Source organism: Apodemus sylvaticus, chromosome 6, assembly GCF_947179515.1.
Source record: "Apodemus sylvaticus chromosome 6, mApoSyl1.1, whole genome shotgun sequence".
Taxonomy (NCBI): Eukaryota; Metazoa; Chordata; class Mammalia; order Rodentia; family Muridae; genus Apodemus; species Apodemus sylvaticus.
In genome coordinates this window covers 66,014,899-66,034,986 of record NC_067477.1, presented here as the reverse complement: position 1 = coordinate 66,034,986, position 20,088 = coordinate 66,014,899, and the positions used below count along the sequence as shown (strand labels likewise).

Genomic DNA, 20,088 nt, shown 5'->3' with positions numbered 1-20,088 from the left:
GTTTATCTAACAAAATTTAAATGTATCTTCTGGTGCTAATCTCCATGTCTAATCTGTTCTTTAACACCTTTCCACCTAAGTTCCCTATGACCAGAGACCTTCTTATAATCAGTCATATCTCTTCCCTACACACACCCCTTATTCTATTCATTCAATTAATGGAATAAGCCAATGGACTCAAACACACACAGGGAAGAATGTACAACTGAAGTTTTGCTTCTCTTACTACTAGTAGCATTCTCAAGTTACTGACAAAGTAGGCAGCATCATAGAGCAGGAAGAAGACTGGACGTACCACTTGCCACAAACACCATCTAATGGATGAATTGTCTACAACTTCTGATATTTCTAATCACTTTGTTCACCAAGGAATGCAATTATACGTCTTATCTATCTACCCATCAGGTCTTATGAGTGTTAGGTACAGTAATGCATGTAGACACATTGTACAAACTGAAAGGAACACAGTTGTAAATATATCACTACTGGAGTACTAGTGTCTGAGTCTTCTTTCCCCTTCCTCAAGTTACAGATCACCTAGAGGACATGTGTGAGAAAGCACAGCTAGTATCATAGAACGATCCAAATCTGCATGAGCTCAATGAGGCAGAGAAAAAGGACCATCCTGCTCTTCCCCTGTATAGCTCTAAGGATTTCCTATGGTTAGAGAATTGGTCCCAGGAAGAACAATGCTTTTAGAAACTTTTCTTTCCCATTCTTATCTGAGATGAATTTTGGTTTGAGTAAAGGTATTTTTCAGCCAAAATGATACTTTTAGTCTATTAGAAACTTAGAATAGGTTCAGATAAAGGCCTGAAAACATTTCCAATGGTATATCTCTTCTCAGGCTCTGAATGAAGACTCCAACCTTCTGGGGAAATGCCAGCTGCCCTTGTTATCTGGCCCTCCCTTGCTGTCAGAACTAAGCATGTAGAGAGACTGTGTTTGGTGTCTTCATCAGCCCTTGTTAATGGGCTGACATTTACTACATAAGTTTTTGCTTATCCTATGGTAACAGTTAAATCCTTGCTGGGGACCAGTTGGTTAAGTCAGAAGGCATTGTCAATGCAAAGCTGCAGGCATCTGGGTTGATTATTAGCCCATGATCTGTAGCAATGAGAGCAGGGATGTCTAGGAGCTGACACCAGACCCTGATCAAGAGAAAAGGAAGCAGATCCCTGGGTCATGGAAGGATAGGACTGTGTTCACTGGGCATTCAGCATCTGCTCTCTAACTGTTGAGATTGGGGAGGGCACACACCACTTTACCACCCAGAACAGCTGACACCAGCAGTGAGGAGCTGAGCAGTGGTGTCATGTAATCTGGCAAGTTAGAGAGGACAGGTGATAAAACACAATAAAGGGTTCTTCTTGTTTTGTAAATTGAAATAGGTCATTGAGTTTTTTCTTCTTACCCTTTCTTCATTTATGTGCAACACTGAATTGCTAACCAATCAAAACTTCAAATGGTTAGCCACACAACCTTTTTTGTAAAAAGAGATTACAGTTGGCCATCTATATGTACAAATTCTGCATCTAGGGAATCAATAAACTATAGGTCAAAAATCTAAAATCACTGTGTTTGGGATAGTTTTACGTCAGCTTGACTCAAGCTAGAGTTATCTGAAGGGAGGGAAGTCCATTGAGAAAATGCCTCCATAGATCTGGCTGTAAGGTATTTCCTTAATTAGTGACTGATGGGAGAGGGCCCAGCCTATGGTGAGTGGTTCTGGGTTCTATAAGGAAGCCGACTGAGAAAGTCATGAGAATCAAGCCAGTAAACAGTATTTCTCCATGGCTTCTACACCAGCTTCTGCTTCTAGGTTCCTGCCCTGTTTAAGATCCTGCTCTGACTTCCTTCAGAGATGAATTATGATGTGGAAGTTTAAGCCAAAGTTTCTTCCATAACTTGATTTTGATCATGGTGTTTCATCACATAAATAGTAACCCTAACTAAGACATGCTATATTTGTATTGATTAAATAAAGACTTTCCTTTGGTTGTTTTCTCTTAAATGACACAGTATAATCATGTATAACATATTTATATTGTGTTTGATATTATAAGCTATCAAAAGATGACTTAAGGTATTCAAAAGGGTAGGCACAACATGTACAAATACTTGGGCTAGAAAACTACAGTTACTTTCCCCACCTGTCTACGGGTGAGTATCAGGTGTAATGAAGCATACGGACACATTTGGCAGATCACATCTGTAAATACAACAATACTGTGGGGAGAGTGTCTGAGCCTTCCTCTTCCACCTGGAAGACGTGTGAGAAACATAGCCAGCACCAAGAGATCATTCAAGAACTGCATGAGATCAGCAATGAAGATGAAATATCAACTCCTTTATCCTATGATGTTAAATCCCTGTGTAGGATAACTGCGGGCATCTTATAATTATCCCAGAGTCAATCTCCCGAGGACATCAAAGAAGACAGATAATAATGCTCAATTGTGGATGATACATATGCATTATCATTTTTAAACGAGCTGTATTCCTCTGACAAATTTTTCTGATGTATACTTCAGTACATCATACTGAGAAACATGCACACAATCTGTCAAAGGAACACAGATCATTTAAGAATGATAACACTGTATCTATATCATCCATAATTGAGCATTTCTTGTCTTCCTTTTCCAAATAGAAGAAACAGAAGAAGTCAATGGCTTCAGTCTGCTTGAGGCCATATTCTGAGATCTACAGTCAGATAAGAGTGTGCAGCTACAGGAGGAGGAAGCCACCTATTCTATGTCAGCTCGGCAATGCTGAATGGATGAGCTGATTTCTCTTAAAAGAAAAAAGAAGTAGCATCAACTAATGTACTTTGGGAAGCTGTAACCTGTTAGGTGGTAAAAATATTGATTATCAAAATAACTACAATTCACAGCTCTGGGAAGAGATAGCTTTGCCCTGTCTGTTCAGCACCAATGCTTTCCCTTTCAGGAGATGAGTGGCAGTTTCAAAGCACTTTCTAGATCTGTTTTTCCAAGACTGCTTGAAAGCCAGCTAGCCATGTTAGTGGTTCAGCAAACCACTTTTTGAAAAGGAGATTCACTAAGATGCTTTAGCCAAAGGTCTTTGAGTAGTCCACTGATGAAATATAAAACCTCCAAATCTTACCAAGTTGTTGATTTAGACTGGTAGAATCCTCCTTCCTTTGTCTGTGTCACCAGCCACTCACTCCTCTTCTTAATGAAAACAAGAAGGAGTGATTATACCTCCTGGGGCTGTGCCATTTATGCTGTCTGAAAGGCACTTAAATGAGTGGCACATTATCTCACACATCTGGAGTTTACCAAATTAGCCAATTATGCTGGAGCTCATAAAATGAGGCCTTAAATGTCATTTAACTAGAAAATATTATAATCACCAAGTGCTCTGATTGTAAGATGATACTTGGTGCAGCATCAGTGGTTACAGAAAACAAATCGCAAAGCAAAACACAGTTCCAATGCTCTCCCCAAAGCAACCACATATTTTCTACAGCAATACTTTCTGAAGAGCACCATATTTCGGAAGGCACCAGCAATCAACATGTTTCTCATTTGAAGCTGAGTTTAATCTGACCTAGTTGTTGCCTAGTTACTAGCCTTGAGCATACCAAGGCCCAAGAATTATTGTCATAAGTGAGCCGAGGATCATACAAGATGAGAGCAGGCTGACTAAAAACCATGAGCTTACACCCTCAGCTGCAAGGAATGTGGCATGATTGGATTAAGTCCTGAGTTGCAGAGGATTGAGGTGGTGCCACAGAATCACCAAGATTTGGTTGACTTGTTGGGGGCTTTTATAGTCACTTCAGGAGGAGACAAAGGATGATTTAAATTGCTGTGTGATTTGAAATTGGAAATGCCAAACAATTATATAATAGCTACTTGAAAATTGTAACTTTATACCTACTATTTCTATATCATCTTTTTTCTAATCATTAAGTAATAAAATGTGGCCTTTCAGTGAAAAGCAACACAGTATGATAGAGAAAAAAAACCATAGTTATGAGATGGCCACTAACTTCTCTGATCTTCAGCTACCTCACACAAAATACAAAATGATGTGTTGATTTGCTATGTTGACAATAACATAGAAACTCTGGTATACTGTGTGGAATGCTGATGAGGTCACAGATTGTTACATGTTTTCTTTTCCATGTCCTATCAGGATAAGTTAAGTTCTGCCAAATTTCCATTTTCTCTCTACTTCACAAAGAATAGACACTAGAGCAATGGTGGAAGAATAGAGGTGGAGATGTCCTGGGTTTACAAACATAATCCCCACCTCTTTCCCCCGAAATGGAACATTTTAACCCTCCACTCTCCTCTACTGCTTCCTTCTGAAGGGGGCAACTTAGCTGAGGAGTAATAATAGCATTTTCTCCTGTGAGGACCACGTTCTGCACAGAGACAGGGATGCCAGGCGTGGCTATTCAGGAAAGCTTGCATGCAGAACGGATCTGCTTTAAAGGCCCCTAATTAGGTTGGCTATGCCTTTTGCCTTTTAGGTTTACTGTATTTCAGTAGATAGACTATTTGGCTAGTTTACTTCTGGACCAGGGAGAGAGAGAGAGAGAGAGAGAGAGAGAGAGAGAGAGAGAGAGAGAGAGAGAGAGAGAGGAATAACCACGGTGACAGGGACAAATCTCTTTCTTATATTTATTTTCTGAGTTCCCCTTTTTACATTAGATGCAGCAGTCTCTTTGGTGAAAGCAGATTATGAGAATTACAAACTATGAACATTTCTGGGATTTGTAAAGCTTCAAAAAAATTAAATTAAGTGGCTCTTGAAAAGTTGGAATGAAAGTCATGTCTTTAACAAAAGCATAAGCTATGTGTTTAAGAAGAGAGTGCAGAGTAGAAGGAGCAGAGACTCCAGTGGCTGAGCATGGTCTTCTTTATAGTATGCTGAAATCTGGACACATCACTGAGAACGGTAGAAAGGACCACTTCTTAGGCCTACATAGGGAAGGGAGTGTGCAGAGCCTCGGCATACCTAGAATTTAGTCTTTAAGATTTCACCACCTCTAACCTAGAGAGATGCAATCATCAAATGAATCAGAGCTCTCATTTCAGATCTCAAGCAGGCCTCTTGAGTATGGAAACCGTCCCTGAGAACACAGCACACTCAGAAAGCTAAGTAAAGATATAAAAATCTTTTAGTAAGAAAAGATTAACCTATGTACTAAATTTTTCCTTTTTCTTCTATTCAGTTTTGTTCGTTGGTCTTTGTTTAGTTTAAAGCTATTAATTGTCTGTGTTGGGCATCAAAATCTACATGCTGCCTTTTCCTTTGTATATTTTTAAATTTAACAGATATTTCCATTTCTAAGAACAGAGCCCTCTGATCTTTGGGCACCATGTCCAGATCCTACAGGCACTGCAGAGAAATGCCAATTTGCTATAGAAGCAATTATACATACAGAATAGGAAAAGGCCAATTTTGTTATACAAGGACCACACACACTGTGTGTTTGCTGTATTATTTGATATCAAAGCAGAGACATCAGTTTTCCCTAAAACATAAATGAAGTAAAGAGCCTGGCTAAGGATCACCCACATCTAATTCAGAGATATCCATTACAGTTTACAGAGCTTGCTAATGCTAACAGGACTCTCTGTAAAGGGACATCTCGGTGACTAAATAATGCACTCTGATTTCTTTAATTTTTTAATATCTGCTGAGCAAAGGAAGCACCATTTATAACTCTTATATTAAATACAAGTATGCTGGCAATGTCTGGCTTCTTGTTATCTCATCGCAGAGAGTGTGGATCACAGCACAATTTTCTTCTTTGTTTGATTTACAACAGTACAGAATAGCTATGAGAACTTCCAATCACGTTTAGTATACTTATACTGTCTCTCCTCAGACCAAACACTGCATTGGGAATGCAATGCTAAATGAGAAATGGCCTTTAGGGAAACATATTTTGAGGGTTTAGGATGCTCAAGACAGGGCATATTTTATGCAGCATATATATGGGGACAGAAGGGAAACGATTCAGCATATGCCAGAGAAAAGGTGGTCAGGGGCGGTGAAATGTGAAGTCACTATTGAATGAAGAGGGGGATTAGGAGTTCCAGGAGGACAACTGGCAAAAGTTCTAAGAGTGAGAGGTGAGAAGCACATCTGTGTATGAAAATGAGTCTCAAGAAGAAGGTGTGTGCTGGTAACAGCTCTGCACACCATGACAGTAATCTCAATTTTATACCACAGGACATGTCTTTACATGGTCCCCAAATATTTTGCTGATGCAATAATTAAAACAGTATGGTGCTGTTGCGGATAAGTTGTTAGAATGCATGATGCCTGCACACAGATAAACAGACAATGCAATGAAACAGCAAGACATGGAAACAGCATCCAAAGCCAAGATGGTGAGTACACGCACGTTTGTAAATTGCAGTGTAGAATCCACACTTAGCGAATGAAGGGTGGGTTTTTTTCAGGTTACATTTGGATAATTGACTAATCCTTTAATAATGAAATGTAATGCTTAGACAAAAGACTATAGCAAGAATTGCTAGATGAATTAAAAATGTCAATATAAAATGCCAGAGAAAAACTTTATTATCTTGGAGTTGAGAATGTGATTTATTTTTTTATTCTTTTAGTGTGACAGTGCTATGTAGACCTGGATGTGCCTCCTATCCCTAACACGTATCGCTAACCTCTTGAACCCTAAAGGAACCCTTAGTTCCTTTATCTGTCCTACCTCAGAGTTTCATGGGGGAATTCTGAGTATGTATAGTGATCCTATTAAAATTGATGCTGATGTAGAGACACTTGCTGGCAATCCTGACAACCCAAGTTTAGTCCCAGGAACCTACATGTTAGAAAGAGAGAACCAGCTTTCACAAGTGGTCCTCTGATTTGTACACACATGCTGTGGTTTATGTGCACACACACACACACACACACACACACACACACACATGTGATAGATCTCAGCTTAATCTAGAATGGCTGAAATCGAGATATAGTCAGCACATGTTGACGGGACCATGGGAAAGAGGGAGTCTGGGATCTGCACCAAGAGGTGGAGCTCCTGGCAATGAAGGTGGAACGGGAATGGGCTCCTGCGAGAAGGCTTCTACAGGACTAAGGGCAAGTCTGGAGAGATGGTGATAGAAGACAGGAAGGCCTGTGAAAATCATCTACATGTGTCTAAGTCCAAGACAGTCACTGAGGGGTCTCTGGTAGAAAGCGTTTCTGGAAATGAGTGGCTGACTCTAGAGAATGGAGGTAGGCTAGAGAGAAGGAAGGGATTTGGGTATTATATTTAAGTCCCAAAGTGATATCTGTTATGTTTAGATAATACAATTAAAAAATTCATAGTCTTACAGCAGTTTCCACTATATACATATTTTGTTTTCATTCGAATTAGGAAAATATATAACAAAATAGGAAGGCACATTTTTATCAGAATGTTTTCCCTAGTAAGACTAGGACAGGAAAGCAAACTATGGAAAACAAGAAAATTGGTCAAGTAGGACATTATTGATACAGTACATTAAAATGACCATATCACTATACAGACCATGTACAAAAGACATCACATACCCTTCAGTTCGGAAGATCATCCGGAAGCTGTCTCCTAAGCTTCTATAACTTTGTGGGTCTGTTACACTTCTCTGCACCTGGAACCTGGAAAAAAACCAAGCAACAACAGGAAGACACACAGTAAAAATTTGGCCAACTTTTCTTGTTTTTAAAGTTTTAAAAATGTAGCATTTCAAAAAAAATGTAGCATTTCCAGAGTAATTTAAAATATTTTCACCATTACTATAGATTTTATTACATTATTGTTCTTATATAACCTTTGCCTTATTTCTGTTATTACCTTATTGGTATTAATTTGTACTTTATGGGAGCTCAGGATTTTGTTTCTTAGCCATGGATATACATCTTAAAGCATTTAGATTTTGTGTGTGTGTGTGAAAACCATGTATAGATGCCATACATTGTCTTAATCTGAAAGAATAATCTGAAGATGTGTATGAAAAAATGCACAGTTCAAGCCTTAATTACTGTTCCACAATGGGTGTTTAATACAAAGTTTAGAAGGACAAAAGAATTAATACAAGTTAGATTCTGAGTGTGAACTTGGAATTAACTGCCAGACAGGTGCTTGAAGGCTTGCAGGTGCATGGTGGGCTACAATTTACCATCATGATGTCACCATGGGACAAGGTCTCTGCACAAGTGCATTGGTCTGCACACAGCCATTGCTCAGGGAAGAAATGGCTCCATTTCTGAAAGTTGTTTATCTCCCACTGTAGTGCACCAAAGGCAGAAACAATATGACAGCTAATCTTTTATTTGTGTCTGTTCTGAGGTCTATTTCTAAAGATGGGATGTTCATTTTATCACATGCCATGTTCAGTCCATTTCTCTGGTTTATTTATTCTGCTCACGGCTCAAATTTAACTTTTTAACCCTAAATTCTGATTCAAGGTCATTTACCATCCTCTGTTTCCTGCCACAATTCCATCTATTTCTTTTTTTCTCTCTTGTAGGTACTTTTTAGAATTACCCTTTATATTATCTAGTTCAAAATATTTTCTGTATCATTATGATAGTCATTCCTCCTCCTCCTCCTCCTCTTCTTCTTCCTCCTCCTCTTCCTCCTCCTCTTCTTTCTTTCATTCTTTCATTCATTCGTTCATTCATTCATTCTTTCTTTCTTTCTTTCTTTCTTTCTTCTTTATCTTCTTCTTCTTCTTCTTCTTCTTCTTCTTCTTCTTCTTCTTCTTCTTCTTCTTCTTCTTCTTCTTCTTCTTCTTCTTCTTCTTCTTCTCCTCTTCTAGAGATAATGTTCTTTGAAGTACTATTCCCTGGGGGATTATGCTGAAAACCCAAACTCTCACAGACAAGAATGACCTCTTCATGCTGCTTGAACACACTGGGCAAGTGGAATAAAGCTAAAATTACCTGGGATTTATGAAGTGGGAAGTTGATACTTTGGAGGAGCAAGGCTGTGCCAGTTGAATCTCCCAGAAAAGTTCCTGGCATAAACAAATCCCCAAACTAATACTACTCATTGGCTGACTGGGTAGTTTAAAGGGGGTTGTGGTGTAGGAAACAATCATGAAGGCTGAATGATCCTCCATGTGTGGCGTGTGCCAGAATGCAGAATGCAGAATGCAGACATGTAATTAGAGGTGTGTGAATTCGGGGTGGTCTCTCTTGTTTTTAACTCATTTTTGGTTGCTATTTTAACATGTTCTGCTCATCTTTAGCCCAGAACTTAATGCTCTACAAGACTTTGCTGACTACTGTTAAACGTTAAAATGTCATAGTCATCTTAATTATGAGGGACTTTTAGTTGCAGCTATGCTGACAAGATCAGTTTAGAAGCTTAGTTTCTGAGCAAAAACTACTTTCTTAAATTTTAATTGTACAGAGCTGTGCAGATAGCTCAGCCTATAAATCCCTTGCTATGAAATCATAAGAACCCACCTTCAGTCCCCAGGACCCAGGTGAAAAAGCCAGGCACCGCAGTATACACTTGGATTTCTAGCACTGGAGAAGTGGAGATGGGAGGATTCCAGTGACTTACTGGGCAACCACTCTCACCTACTTAGTGAGCCCAAAGGCAGTGAAAAACCCTGCCTCAAAAAATCAAGGGGGAGTGCACTTGAGGAATGACATTCAATGTTCTCTCTAGTCTCCGTGTGTGCATGCACACACGATCCTGCACATACATGTGTTCCTACATATATAGTAATACACGAACACACACACATACATGCACACACAAAAACCAAATTATATAGAACTTATCAGAAGAGCATGAGCTGGGACAGCTGACTTCCTCAGACTTTTTAATATGCAGAGGCACACTGTGTGTAACTGGCTTGGAACATTCAGGAAGAGGTCTGTCTAGTTTGGACATTTCTGGACTATAGCATGTAGATGAGATAACTTCATGTTTTAAAATAATTTAACACTACACAGAAAGCAATGCAATAGGAGAATTATGTATAGGTTTGTAGAATAAATAATTCTTCTATTGACAATCACTTAAAAGGTATTTACTTATTGTAAAACCATTATGTTGCATATATATTTCTCATAGTATCTGTAAAATCATTCACTAAATACATCTTTACCTCAGTCAAGTTTTTTTGTAGATGCTTTTCTTCTAATCTGCCAAGTATTTTCTTAATGTATGTCATATGATACAGGGTGTTACAGGTTTCACAATTATTCTGCACTATGTGGACATATTGACATTATGTCCACTTTTAACAAGTGTAAGAAGTAACACAAGAACTAAAATTTTAAGAGTCCCTGCTAACCTCCAACACCTGAAATGTTAAGTAGCATTGGTTTCATGCTGTCCAGGTGCTCCAGGCTGGGGCTGGAGTGGGATTACCGCTCTCTGTAAAGGCTCGGGAAGAGACTCAGGAAAGGGAAAGGGTTTGAGTTGGTCCTCACGGGATTCAAAAGGGAAATGGAGCCAACTAGTGGAAAGCAGTCCAGGTGGGGAGAGGAACAAAGGCCACTGAGGGAAAGCTGTGCCTCCTAATGGAGAAAGGAGGGAAGCACTCCGGCCTGCCTGGGCTCCCTTCAGGGAGACACCAGGACACTCTGCTAGCACACATGGTTGCTCAGGATGGATTCAGACCTAATCGAGCTTATGGGGGTGGTGGGGGTGGAGGTGGGGAGATGAAAGAGAGAAAGGTCAAGGCCCAGCAGAGAGCATTGATCTTTTCTCAGCTCTGTAGCTAAGCATCTCAGCTCTCTGGGTGGCCACCTTACAGGTGTGACTCTGCTTCTAGACAGTACTGAGTCAGCATGTGAACCAATAAGGGCACATCCCGATTCTGGGCAATTTTAACCTCTTGTTGACTCTGAGGTTAAGAAACCAGCTTTGTTTAAGGTATTGACAACTTCAGATACTGCGAGGTTTGCACAGCTCACCATGCTATTAGAAGTATAAGTTAAGAAGTATATTATTAGAAGTATAAGCTGCCTAGGTGAAATCCCTTTTTCTTTCCCAGAATAAAAAAGTAACTCTTGAAATCCATTTTACATTCAATTAATGTGAGTTATTGAGCATTATTGTGCCATATGTACTATTATGTCATGTCCACTCTTTAGGGGGTGTGCTCCGTGTTTTAGGCATGGTTCTGTCTTTTAGAAATGTGTGGTTAGTTGAAGCAGACAGGTGAAGAGGTGATACCAATGCAAAGAGCAATGCCTAGAAGTGGTGTTCTGGAAAATCAGATGCCAGTAAGTGAGTTTTATTAATTCCCCTATCCTGATACTGAAGAATTTCCTGTGGGTTGACCGTTGCTGACAAAAGATAGCACTTTGCAGAAAGGGAAAACAAGGGGCTGATATCTTTGAGCTAAAAATCTGTGACTGAACCCCACTCACTAATTGTCATTCTCATTTCAGAACAGGCACTCAGCAGTGGTCAGTGGGGTGGTTAGGCGTGCTTCACGGAGAAGCTGGTGTCCGAATGATGCTGCACTCCTGGCAGGCAGGAGATGCAGGGGCCAAATGACCGCAGCTGCACCGCAGGAGCGATGCAGAGGAGGGAGGGCACGGCCAACAGCAGGGCGCAGAGCAGTTTCCAGGATGCAGACGGAAGCAGTTGGAGGCCAGATCCCGCTAAAGTCAGAGCGTGATGCCTCTCCTATGTGCGCCTCAGAGACAGCCTGCTGTACTCTGCACGGGGACATCAGTGGTTTTAGCTCCACGACATATGATTTAATCTGATGAGGGAGCTATCAGTTCTAAGGAAGTCGATATAATTACAATGCATTTTGGTCAATCATGTAAAACAGCAATTTCCTTCTTCCTTTCTACGTAACCTCAGCTTTTTCCAAGCTGTTGTGTGCTAATAAATTCTCTTTATGCTTCAGGAGACAATTCTTGAGTAAGTAATACAATTCTCAAGTTGTAAAGACAACTTTCTTTCTCTCTCCATTTTGTTGAGAAGAAGAACTTGGATCTCTCTATTGTCTTTATAAGCGTAGTTTGGTCACATGTGGACTCGCCATCCAAGTAACTCCATTTGGTAGAAAGAATGGTTGCTGCCAACGACACAGACTGGACTGTACATTTGAGATCTACTTGGTGCCTAACATCCACTCAGAACTGAACACGAGGGGAAGGCACATGGCTCCAATCTCTGAAGCGCTGCAAAGGAGCCAAGGGGAACAGTCAGCCATAGGCCTGCCTGTGCGAGGCTGCCTGCGCTTAGCAGTGGGAGCAATGGGCCCTGGCTTCTGCTCCAGCAGGAGTACTAAGCAAGGTACTGCAGTAGCCACCAGGACCAGGAAGGTGCCTCTCAATGTCCAACCACCTAATGCATGGTAGTACATTTGCTTTCACAGACTCAAGAATTGGCTATCAGGCCCCTACTCACTTAGACAAGTGTTTGGAAAGATCCTTTTAATACTTGTCAGCAAGGAGACAGTGAGATGTAACGCTTCAGCACTTTAGAGTACTTCGGAGACACAGCCAAAAGAAAGACGTCAATAAGAAGTGAAATGGCTTTGCTGTCTTAAAAGACTTAGGGCGAAACTGTGTAAAAATGTCAAAATCTATGCAAAGATATTGTCAGATATGTGCAGTGTTTTATTCCCAAAGGATTACAGGTTGCATGATATGTACATTACATATTTATATCTTTGTGAGAATTTATAGCATCGAACTGCAAAGAGTTGGACTGCTATAGGGCATGGAGTTATCTCTAAGCACGCGTGAACATCTGCACACTGCACACTCTGTTTCAAGTTTTTATTCATTTTATTTTTGGGTTTTGTTTTTGCTTTCAACTTTTAAAATTGTGTGTGTGTGTGTGTGTGTGTGTGTGTGTGTGTGTGTGTGTGTTTTCAGGTGCACGTACTTGTCTTCATGCAGAGGTCAGAGGACAGCTTGCAGAAGTCTGGCCTCTTCTTTTACTGTGTGGTTCCAGGGGATCAAACTCAGATCCTGAGGCTTGGAGAAGATCCACTGAGCCATCTCCCTAGCTCCCAGGATACTTTTCAATGAGGTTATTTGGTAAGCATTGCGGGAGGGAGCGAAAGAAAATTTGGGAGCAAAGCAAATCCAAATGGATCAAGGACCTCCACATAAAGCCAGACACTCTGAAGCTAATAGAAAAGAAACTGGGGAAGACCCTTGAGGACATCGGCACAGGGAGAAAGTTTCTGAACAGAACACCAATAGTGTATGCTCTAAGAGCAAGAATTGACAAATGGGACCTCATAAAATTACAAAGTTTCTGTAAGGCAAAGGACACCATCAAGAGGACAAATCGGCAACCAACAAATTGGGAAAAGATCTTCACCAATCCTACATCAGATAGAGGGCTAATATCCAATATATATAAAGAACTCAAGAAGTTAGACTCCAGAAAACCAAACAAACCTATTAAAAAATGGGGTACAGAGTTAAACAAAGAATTCTCACCTGAAGAACTTCGGATGGTGGAGAAACATCTTAAAAAATGCTCAACTTCATTAGTCATTAGGGAAATGCAAATCAAAACAACCCTAAGATTTCATCTTACTCCAGTCAGAATGGCTAAGATTAAAAATTCAGGAGACAGCAGGTGTTGGAGAGGGTGTGGAGAAAGAGGAACACTCCTCCACTGCTGGTGGGGTTGCAAATTGGTACAACCACTCTGGAAATCAGTCTGGCGGTTCCTCCGAAAACTGGGCACCTTACTTCCAGAAGATCCTGCTATACCACTCCTGGGCATATACCCAGAAGACTCCCCACCATGTAATAAGGATACATGTTCTACTATGTTCATAGCAGCCCTATTTGTAATTGCCAGATGCTGGAAAGAACCCAGGTATCCCTCAACAGAAGAGTGGATGCAAAAAATGTGGTATATCTACACAATGGAGTACTATTCAGCCATTAGAAACAATGAATTCATGAAATTCTTAGGCAAATGGATGGAGCTAGAGAATATCATACTAAGTGAGGTAACTCAGACTCAAAAGGTGAATCATGGTATGCACTCACTAATAAGTGGATATTAACCTAGAAAACTGGAATACCCAAAACATAATCCACACATCAAATGAGGTACAAGAAGAAAGGAGGAGTGGCCCCTGGTTCTGGAAAGACTCAGTGAAACAGTATTCAGCAAAACCAGAACGGGGAAGTGGGAAGGGGTGGGTGGGAGGACAGGGGAAGAGAAGGGGGTTTGCGGGACTTTCGGGGAGTGGGGGGGCTAGAAAAGGGGAAATCATTTGAAATGTAAATAAATTATATCGAATAAAAAAAAGACAAAAAAAAAATTTGGGAGCAAAGGCTGTTGCGAGTCATCTCTCCACACTGTTGCCAAACCCAAGTGGATTTGTGCGATGAGCGACGTTGGTTTCTGGCATCACTCCTGAGGTCACCTGAGGTCACCAGTTTGTGTTTTCTCCCATCCTCTTTCCCATTGGACCTGGCCCTCAGAAACCATTCACACCGAACACTGCTTATCATCACTTTTACTTTGAAGTGTTGTCTGTCAAAGCTTGCCCTCTATTAAAGGGATTTTGCTTCCAGGGAGGGGGTGGCGAGGGTTGGTTTTATTCAGGGTGGGGATGCAGAGATCCTGGGTACCAAAGCTCTAAGTGGCAGCTCGTTCTCCTTCAGTGGCACTGTATGCCACCACAACGCATTAGCCCGTACAGTAATTGCACCCTTGTGTCAATGGAGGCGAGGTACACTGGAGACACAGACTAGACATCCCCAGTTACAGTTCTAGTGATGCGTAGGGCAATCCCGGTCGGCCTTTCTCCTCAGCGGAACAACAGAACATCAGACGGCAGGGGAATAGTGAATTGCAGAGGAGGAACAACAGTCGTATTTCATTTTTGCGTTTCTTGGTCAGGGAGAGAAAGGACCTTCTGTGCTACTGTGTAAGTCCTCTCTGTTCTCAGGAGGCCAATGCTCCTAATAGGAGCTGCAGCCTGTAAGTGCTGATGAGCCCTAATGCAACTCCCTGCAGAGATCTTTGTACGTGTGCTATGAACAGAGATTATTAGTAATTACCAGAATATTACATGAGCTTCTTAATAAACACTTAAGGAGCCCACTAATGAATCAGAGATTAACAGACCAAAGGGTTTGCAATTACAGAACACATTAAAAGGATAACTATGGGAAGATTAAATAAAGATTTTAAGTCACTGTAATTAGTAAATCTTACTGAAATGAGATGTTGCTCCTACAGAGTGTGTTTGCGTTCCTGATCATTGGATGAACACCGCCAAAGTCAGATCAAACAGGCAAAGGCATGTCAGAGGCTTGGAAACTTATATGTATCTACCTCATCGACTTCGGGGAAGGGCCCTATAATGCATAGATTTAGACAGTTTCCCACCAAATGTACTCGGTTCTTCTGTTCTGAAAAATCACTTGATGACAGAAGAAATGCTCCCTTCCTGTAGAGAGATATATTTTGGGGACCCACACTTACCATCCTTGCAAAAATGTCATGCAGGTGGTGGGGTACTCGGGAAGATTTAAAAAAGATGGTTCTCTTCATTTTTAATTACATTGATTTATGCATTTTCTGCATACACGTGTGTATCTGCTCACAGCTGCCATGGCATATGTGCCTGCCCAAACCATTCTTTGAGTCTTTTGTGAGCCTTGGGAACTGTGTCCTCTAAACTCTCATCTACATCCATGCCTTACTTTTCAATTGTTGAGACACTAGTGAGTATCCACGTGAAACGGGTTTTTTTTTGGAAATCTAGTTATGAATATTTTTTTTCATGTTAGGTTAAGTATAATAATATTACATATAAGTTTGTCTTAGAAACTTATGGATATAGGGTATGGCCTTAAAACTAACAGAGATTTCCCATCTGGAGAGGGTTAAGTGATAAAAGTTTTAGGGAAGCAAAGCAGGCTTTGGTTCACCTGGGATCTAGTGATCGCATGTGCTCACTGGGCTCTTGGTCACAGCCTGGCATCAAGCAACTCTCTAAAGTACTGCTAGTAGGTCCAGCAGTTATGGTGGTGTACGCTGGCTGAGCAGTGATTGACAGCTGGAACTCAAAAGCTGTGCCTGTACATGCTACATGCATTGACTATGCATTGTTGTAAAATGTTGAGGAAAGAGAATGATCCAGGTTATAGTTTACTCATTTTCTTCTTTTACAAGCCGTTATACCCATCTACGACCCAGATGCCTTTACATGCCAGTGCGCTTGGCTATGGTTTGGCTTAGAATTTGTGAAACTGAATGAGACTAATACATTTCTCTGTTATTATAAAACTGTTTATAATTTGAAAAAAATATGTAACCCCAGGGCACTTGTTGGACTAGATAATTACTACAGATAAGGCAATAGCGTTTTGGCAAAGCTACAAAAGCAAAGAAAACTCTCTATGTCATGTAATTTTGAACACCTTAAAAAAATAGAGTTTCAAAAAATGATCTCTCTAAAATATCAAATCAGTCCTAATAGCTTCATTATATTTTAAGTAATTTTCTGTGATCCTAGTAATGTCTAACTGTAACTCTTCACAGAGCCAGAAACAGTTAAAGGCTGATGTGTTGTAGCTATATATTTTACAATTTATAATCAACAGAGACTTAAGTATCCTACAAACGGTTCATCACTTGCCAACAACACATTTTGTTACAATAAACATCTATCTATCCAGTGTCTCTCAGTGCAGTGAAGTATATCCCTTTTTGACTATTTCGAATCGTTATAAGGTGTTTCTAGTTTAGGTCCTATGAAAATATCTAATATCACAGAGTGAATTGTAATAAGGTTCATTGTACCACCGGGCACAACTTCTTTGTTGTTTCTGTAGCTTCGTGGGCAATGACTAAGAGCATTGACGATATAATTCTAAAACTTAGTTTAATGACAGCATGCTAGTTAACAACTCAAAGGCAAATGATCGCTAGAGATTACAACCTAATCTAATACTGCTAAGCCACAAACAATAAAATAGACTAATTAACATGGCTGCATAATTAAATTGCTCTAGGCATAAACTGGTCTCAATTAAATGAAGGCTTGACCAGCACAAATTTCAATTATTTTGTTTTGTAAGACAAATGCCACATCAAAACAACAACAACAACAACAACAAAACACAAAATCGAAATAAAACTATGCTTAAAATCAGGTTGTGGTACGGCCAGTCTGAGTATACATAAAAGTACACACATATACATGCACACACATACACACATTTAATCAGACCTCATAATTAATGCCAACAGATAATTTCATTCAGATGTATTCCTCTCTGCATTATTACAAGTAAGGGTAAGAAATAGAATTTACTAGAAAGGTAACAAAAATTGAGGAGGCTGCATTAACTTCAGTCTTCAAATATTAAACTTAACATACTTAATGCATTTCATAGCTTCCCTGTATTCCAAAAATAATTGGATACTACCGATGCCCCGTCCCCACAAAGGCTGGTCACACCCTCTTTCTACCTGTCCTTCCTGTCTCCCTCTGGTATACAAGTCTATTTACAGATCCCTGCTACCAAAGTGTACTTGTACAGAGAACTATTATGCTTAGGTGTTGGATTTAGCTTGCTAATGTTCAAGATGCGACTTGGTTTCTGGCTGCCATAAAAGTTTTCCAGAACAGAATTAAAATGTGGTCAAATCTGCCGGAACCCCTCACTGGCTCTGGGAACTGAGCCATTTTGTGGAAACTAATTATACACTAGAGACCTTGAGCCAGAGACTCTGAGAGAAAAAGTCAGAGAACACAGAGCAGGAGACCTGAGAGATTACTGCATTTTTATTAGAATGGATCAAATGAGCCCATGGTATGGTTTATTTAGCATTGCACTGATAAGGAAGTCTATCAGAGAAGAAGCAGTAAAGACCAAGTGTGTTTTTTTGCATTCCTGAGCATGGATGCTGGAAAGAAACTAGTGCAGTGGACATGTTAAAGTTGGCAAATCCAGAAGAAAATGTGCTTATCTTAGAGGAGGAAATTGTTGTTTTAAACACAAAAAATCCCAGCAATTTAATTTTACCAATGAAGACTCAGGAGCCAGATGCTCTGTGAAAACCTGCTGGCTCAGAGGCAGAGAAAGTGCACAGCCGACCTTGATACTCCAGCAGCGTCCCAGAGGGAAAAGGCTCCTTCTCCGTGCTGCCTTGAGTACCCTTCACCTCCCTGTCCCTCCTTTCTTATGTTCAGTCCCTGTCAGCTGGTTGCTCTCGCTGCCTCTTGACCTAGGGTTGACTTTATTTATCTCTTGGGTTAACTGTGTGTGATGGGACTAAGCCACACCACAGCTACTCATCTACATTAAACAGAAAGATCTTGGGTAAAGGTGTGTACTAGGGCTGAGCCACACCACAATGAGTTTCTTCCAGTTCACAGTCTTGGGGTTCACAATGTGATCAAATATCCTGAAGAAAATTTTGTTAAATTTTTTTTACTTTATTTTAATCGAGGTTGACCTTATGGGTCACTGAGATTTGGATACAGTATGATCATTTTAATATAAGGGAAAAGGCACATTATAGGTGGACAGGCCCTCAAATGATGAAGAACCATCCCTTGATGCTTATAAATACATCCCTTTCAGCTTCGAGAGCAATTCAAAATGTATTTTCTGATATCAGGGTGTTTCTTAATTTCAGTTTTCGTATAGTGTGTGGTTTTCATCACATGAAAAACAAGAGTACTAACTTGGGCCTTAAATGTATTAGACTTAGAGGAAGCAGGTTCCTTGGGTCCTCTCACTTACACTATGAGTGTATCCCCTGGTCTCTGCGTGGCCATACAACTGCTCCTCTCAAGTAAGAAGAAAATAATGTCACTTGTACATACCTACCTGATACTCATTTTTACAGATGGATTCCTAATAGGAGTGTGAAAAGGCAGCGGCCTAAGACAACTGCTCGTTTAATCTGCTTCCTCATGCACCAGGATGTGCGACTGTGGGTGGAGGAAGAACTTGCCACAGTGAGCTAGGATGGATGGATGTCCTTGCGGGGAGGTTTAGATGGGGTTAGGCTTAAAGAACAGAGACATTGGTGATCCTTCTAGCTGAGTGGGTCAGTTTTACAGCATAACAAAGCATCTACATATCTAGCTTCTATTGAACATTTTTATTTATTTCCAGGTGTATGTACAGGTCCCTGGCATGTGTCTGGAGAGCACTGTCAGGGACACAGCAACTACTGAACTCTCCTTCTCATCTCTTGTTTTCTTCCCTCCACAGACCCTCCCCTCCCTCTCCCTCCTTTCTTTTCCCTTACCCTTTCTCTTTCCCCCACATACCACTTCTTTTTCCCAGTTAAATTATTTTCATAATGAATACTTCACTATTTTATGAACCTATGTTCAAAACAGCCTCAGTCAAAAGGGTGAGGTTTTATCAGTTTCAAGTATCAAGTTAAAAGCTACTTTAAAATGTTCTAAACTCTAGCAACTCAAGGGACTCATGAATTAATTTTACTCAAAAGCAGGCCTAACCTGTCTGTAGAACATGTATAGGAAACCATGTTTCACTAGATAAATAGATGCTTAATGAAAGGCCACTCATAGCTTGGCAGGATTACAGGGAGGCACTTTGGCAAGCAAGGAAACACTGTAAGGCCGTTCAAGTCATTTGATTTTATAAAACTCAGACCTTAGTGTAATTAGCAACTTTTACATAACTTTGTATATTACAGCATAATTACCTTTAAAACCAAGTCTGTGTTACAAATTAAAATCTAGATGATTGATTGTGTTACAAATTAAAATCCAGATGACTGTTTTACAAATTAAAATCTAGATGATTGGACATCTTGGGCAATCTAAGTTCTAGAATTCTAAGTGCTAAACATACGAAAACATTCATTAGAAATGGGACCCAAAGGAACCATCTGCAATGAACACATGAAGGGTAAAGCACCTCTCTCAGGTTTCTGTTGGGATGAGTTCTTGTGTCCATCAAAGGATGAACACACCCCACACTAATGAGTGTGAAGTCTGGGTGGGAGACTAGACAGATGGAAGTTTCACCTCTCTCTTTATAGGTAACAAAGAACAAACTATATTCCTTAATAGTAAAGTTTGTATAAATTCAAACAAAGAAAAATTTACTGAGTGTCAGTGATGA

The 20,088-nt window shown here is 40.3% G+C and overlaps 1 protein-coding gene across 1 annotated transcript in view; it reads right to left on the bottom strand.

Annotated features, from left to right (window-relative positions):
- Slc25a21 (solute carrier family 25 member 21) overlaps positions 1–20,088 on the bottom strand; it is a 462,526-nt gene that overhangs the window by 124,084 nt on the left and 318,354 nt on the right. The window contains exon 3 of the mRNA XM_052185815.1: positions 7,567–7,650. Coding sequence (XP_052041775.1) covers positions 7,567–7,650 — 84 coding nt within the window. The remainder of the gene's footprint in view (positions 1–7,566; positions 7,651–20,088) is intronic.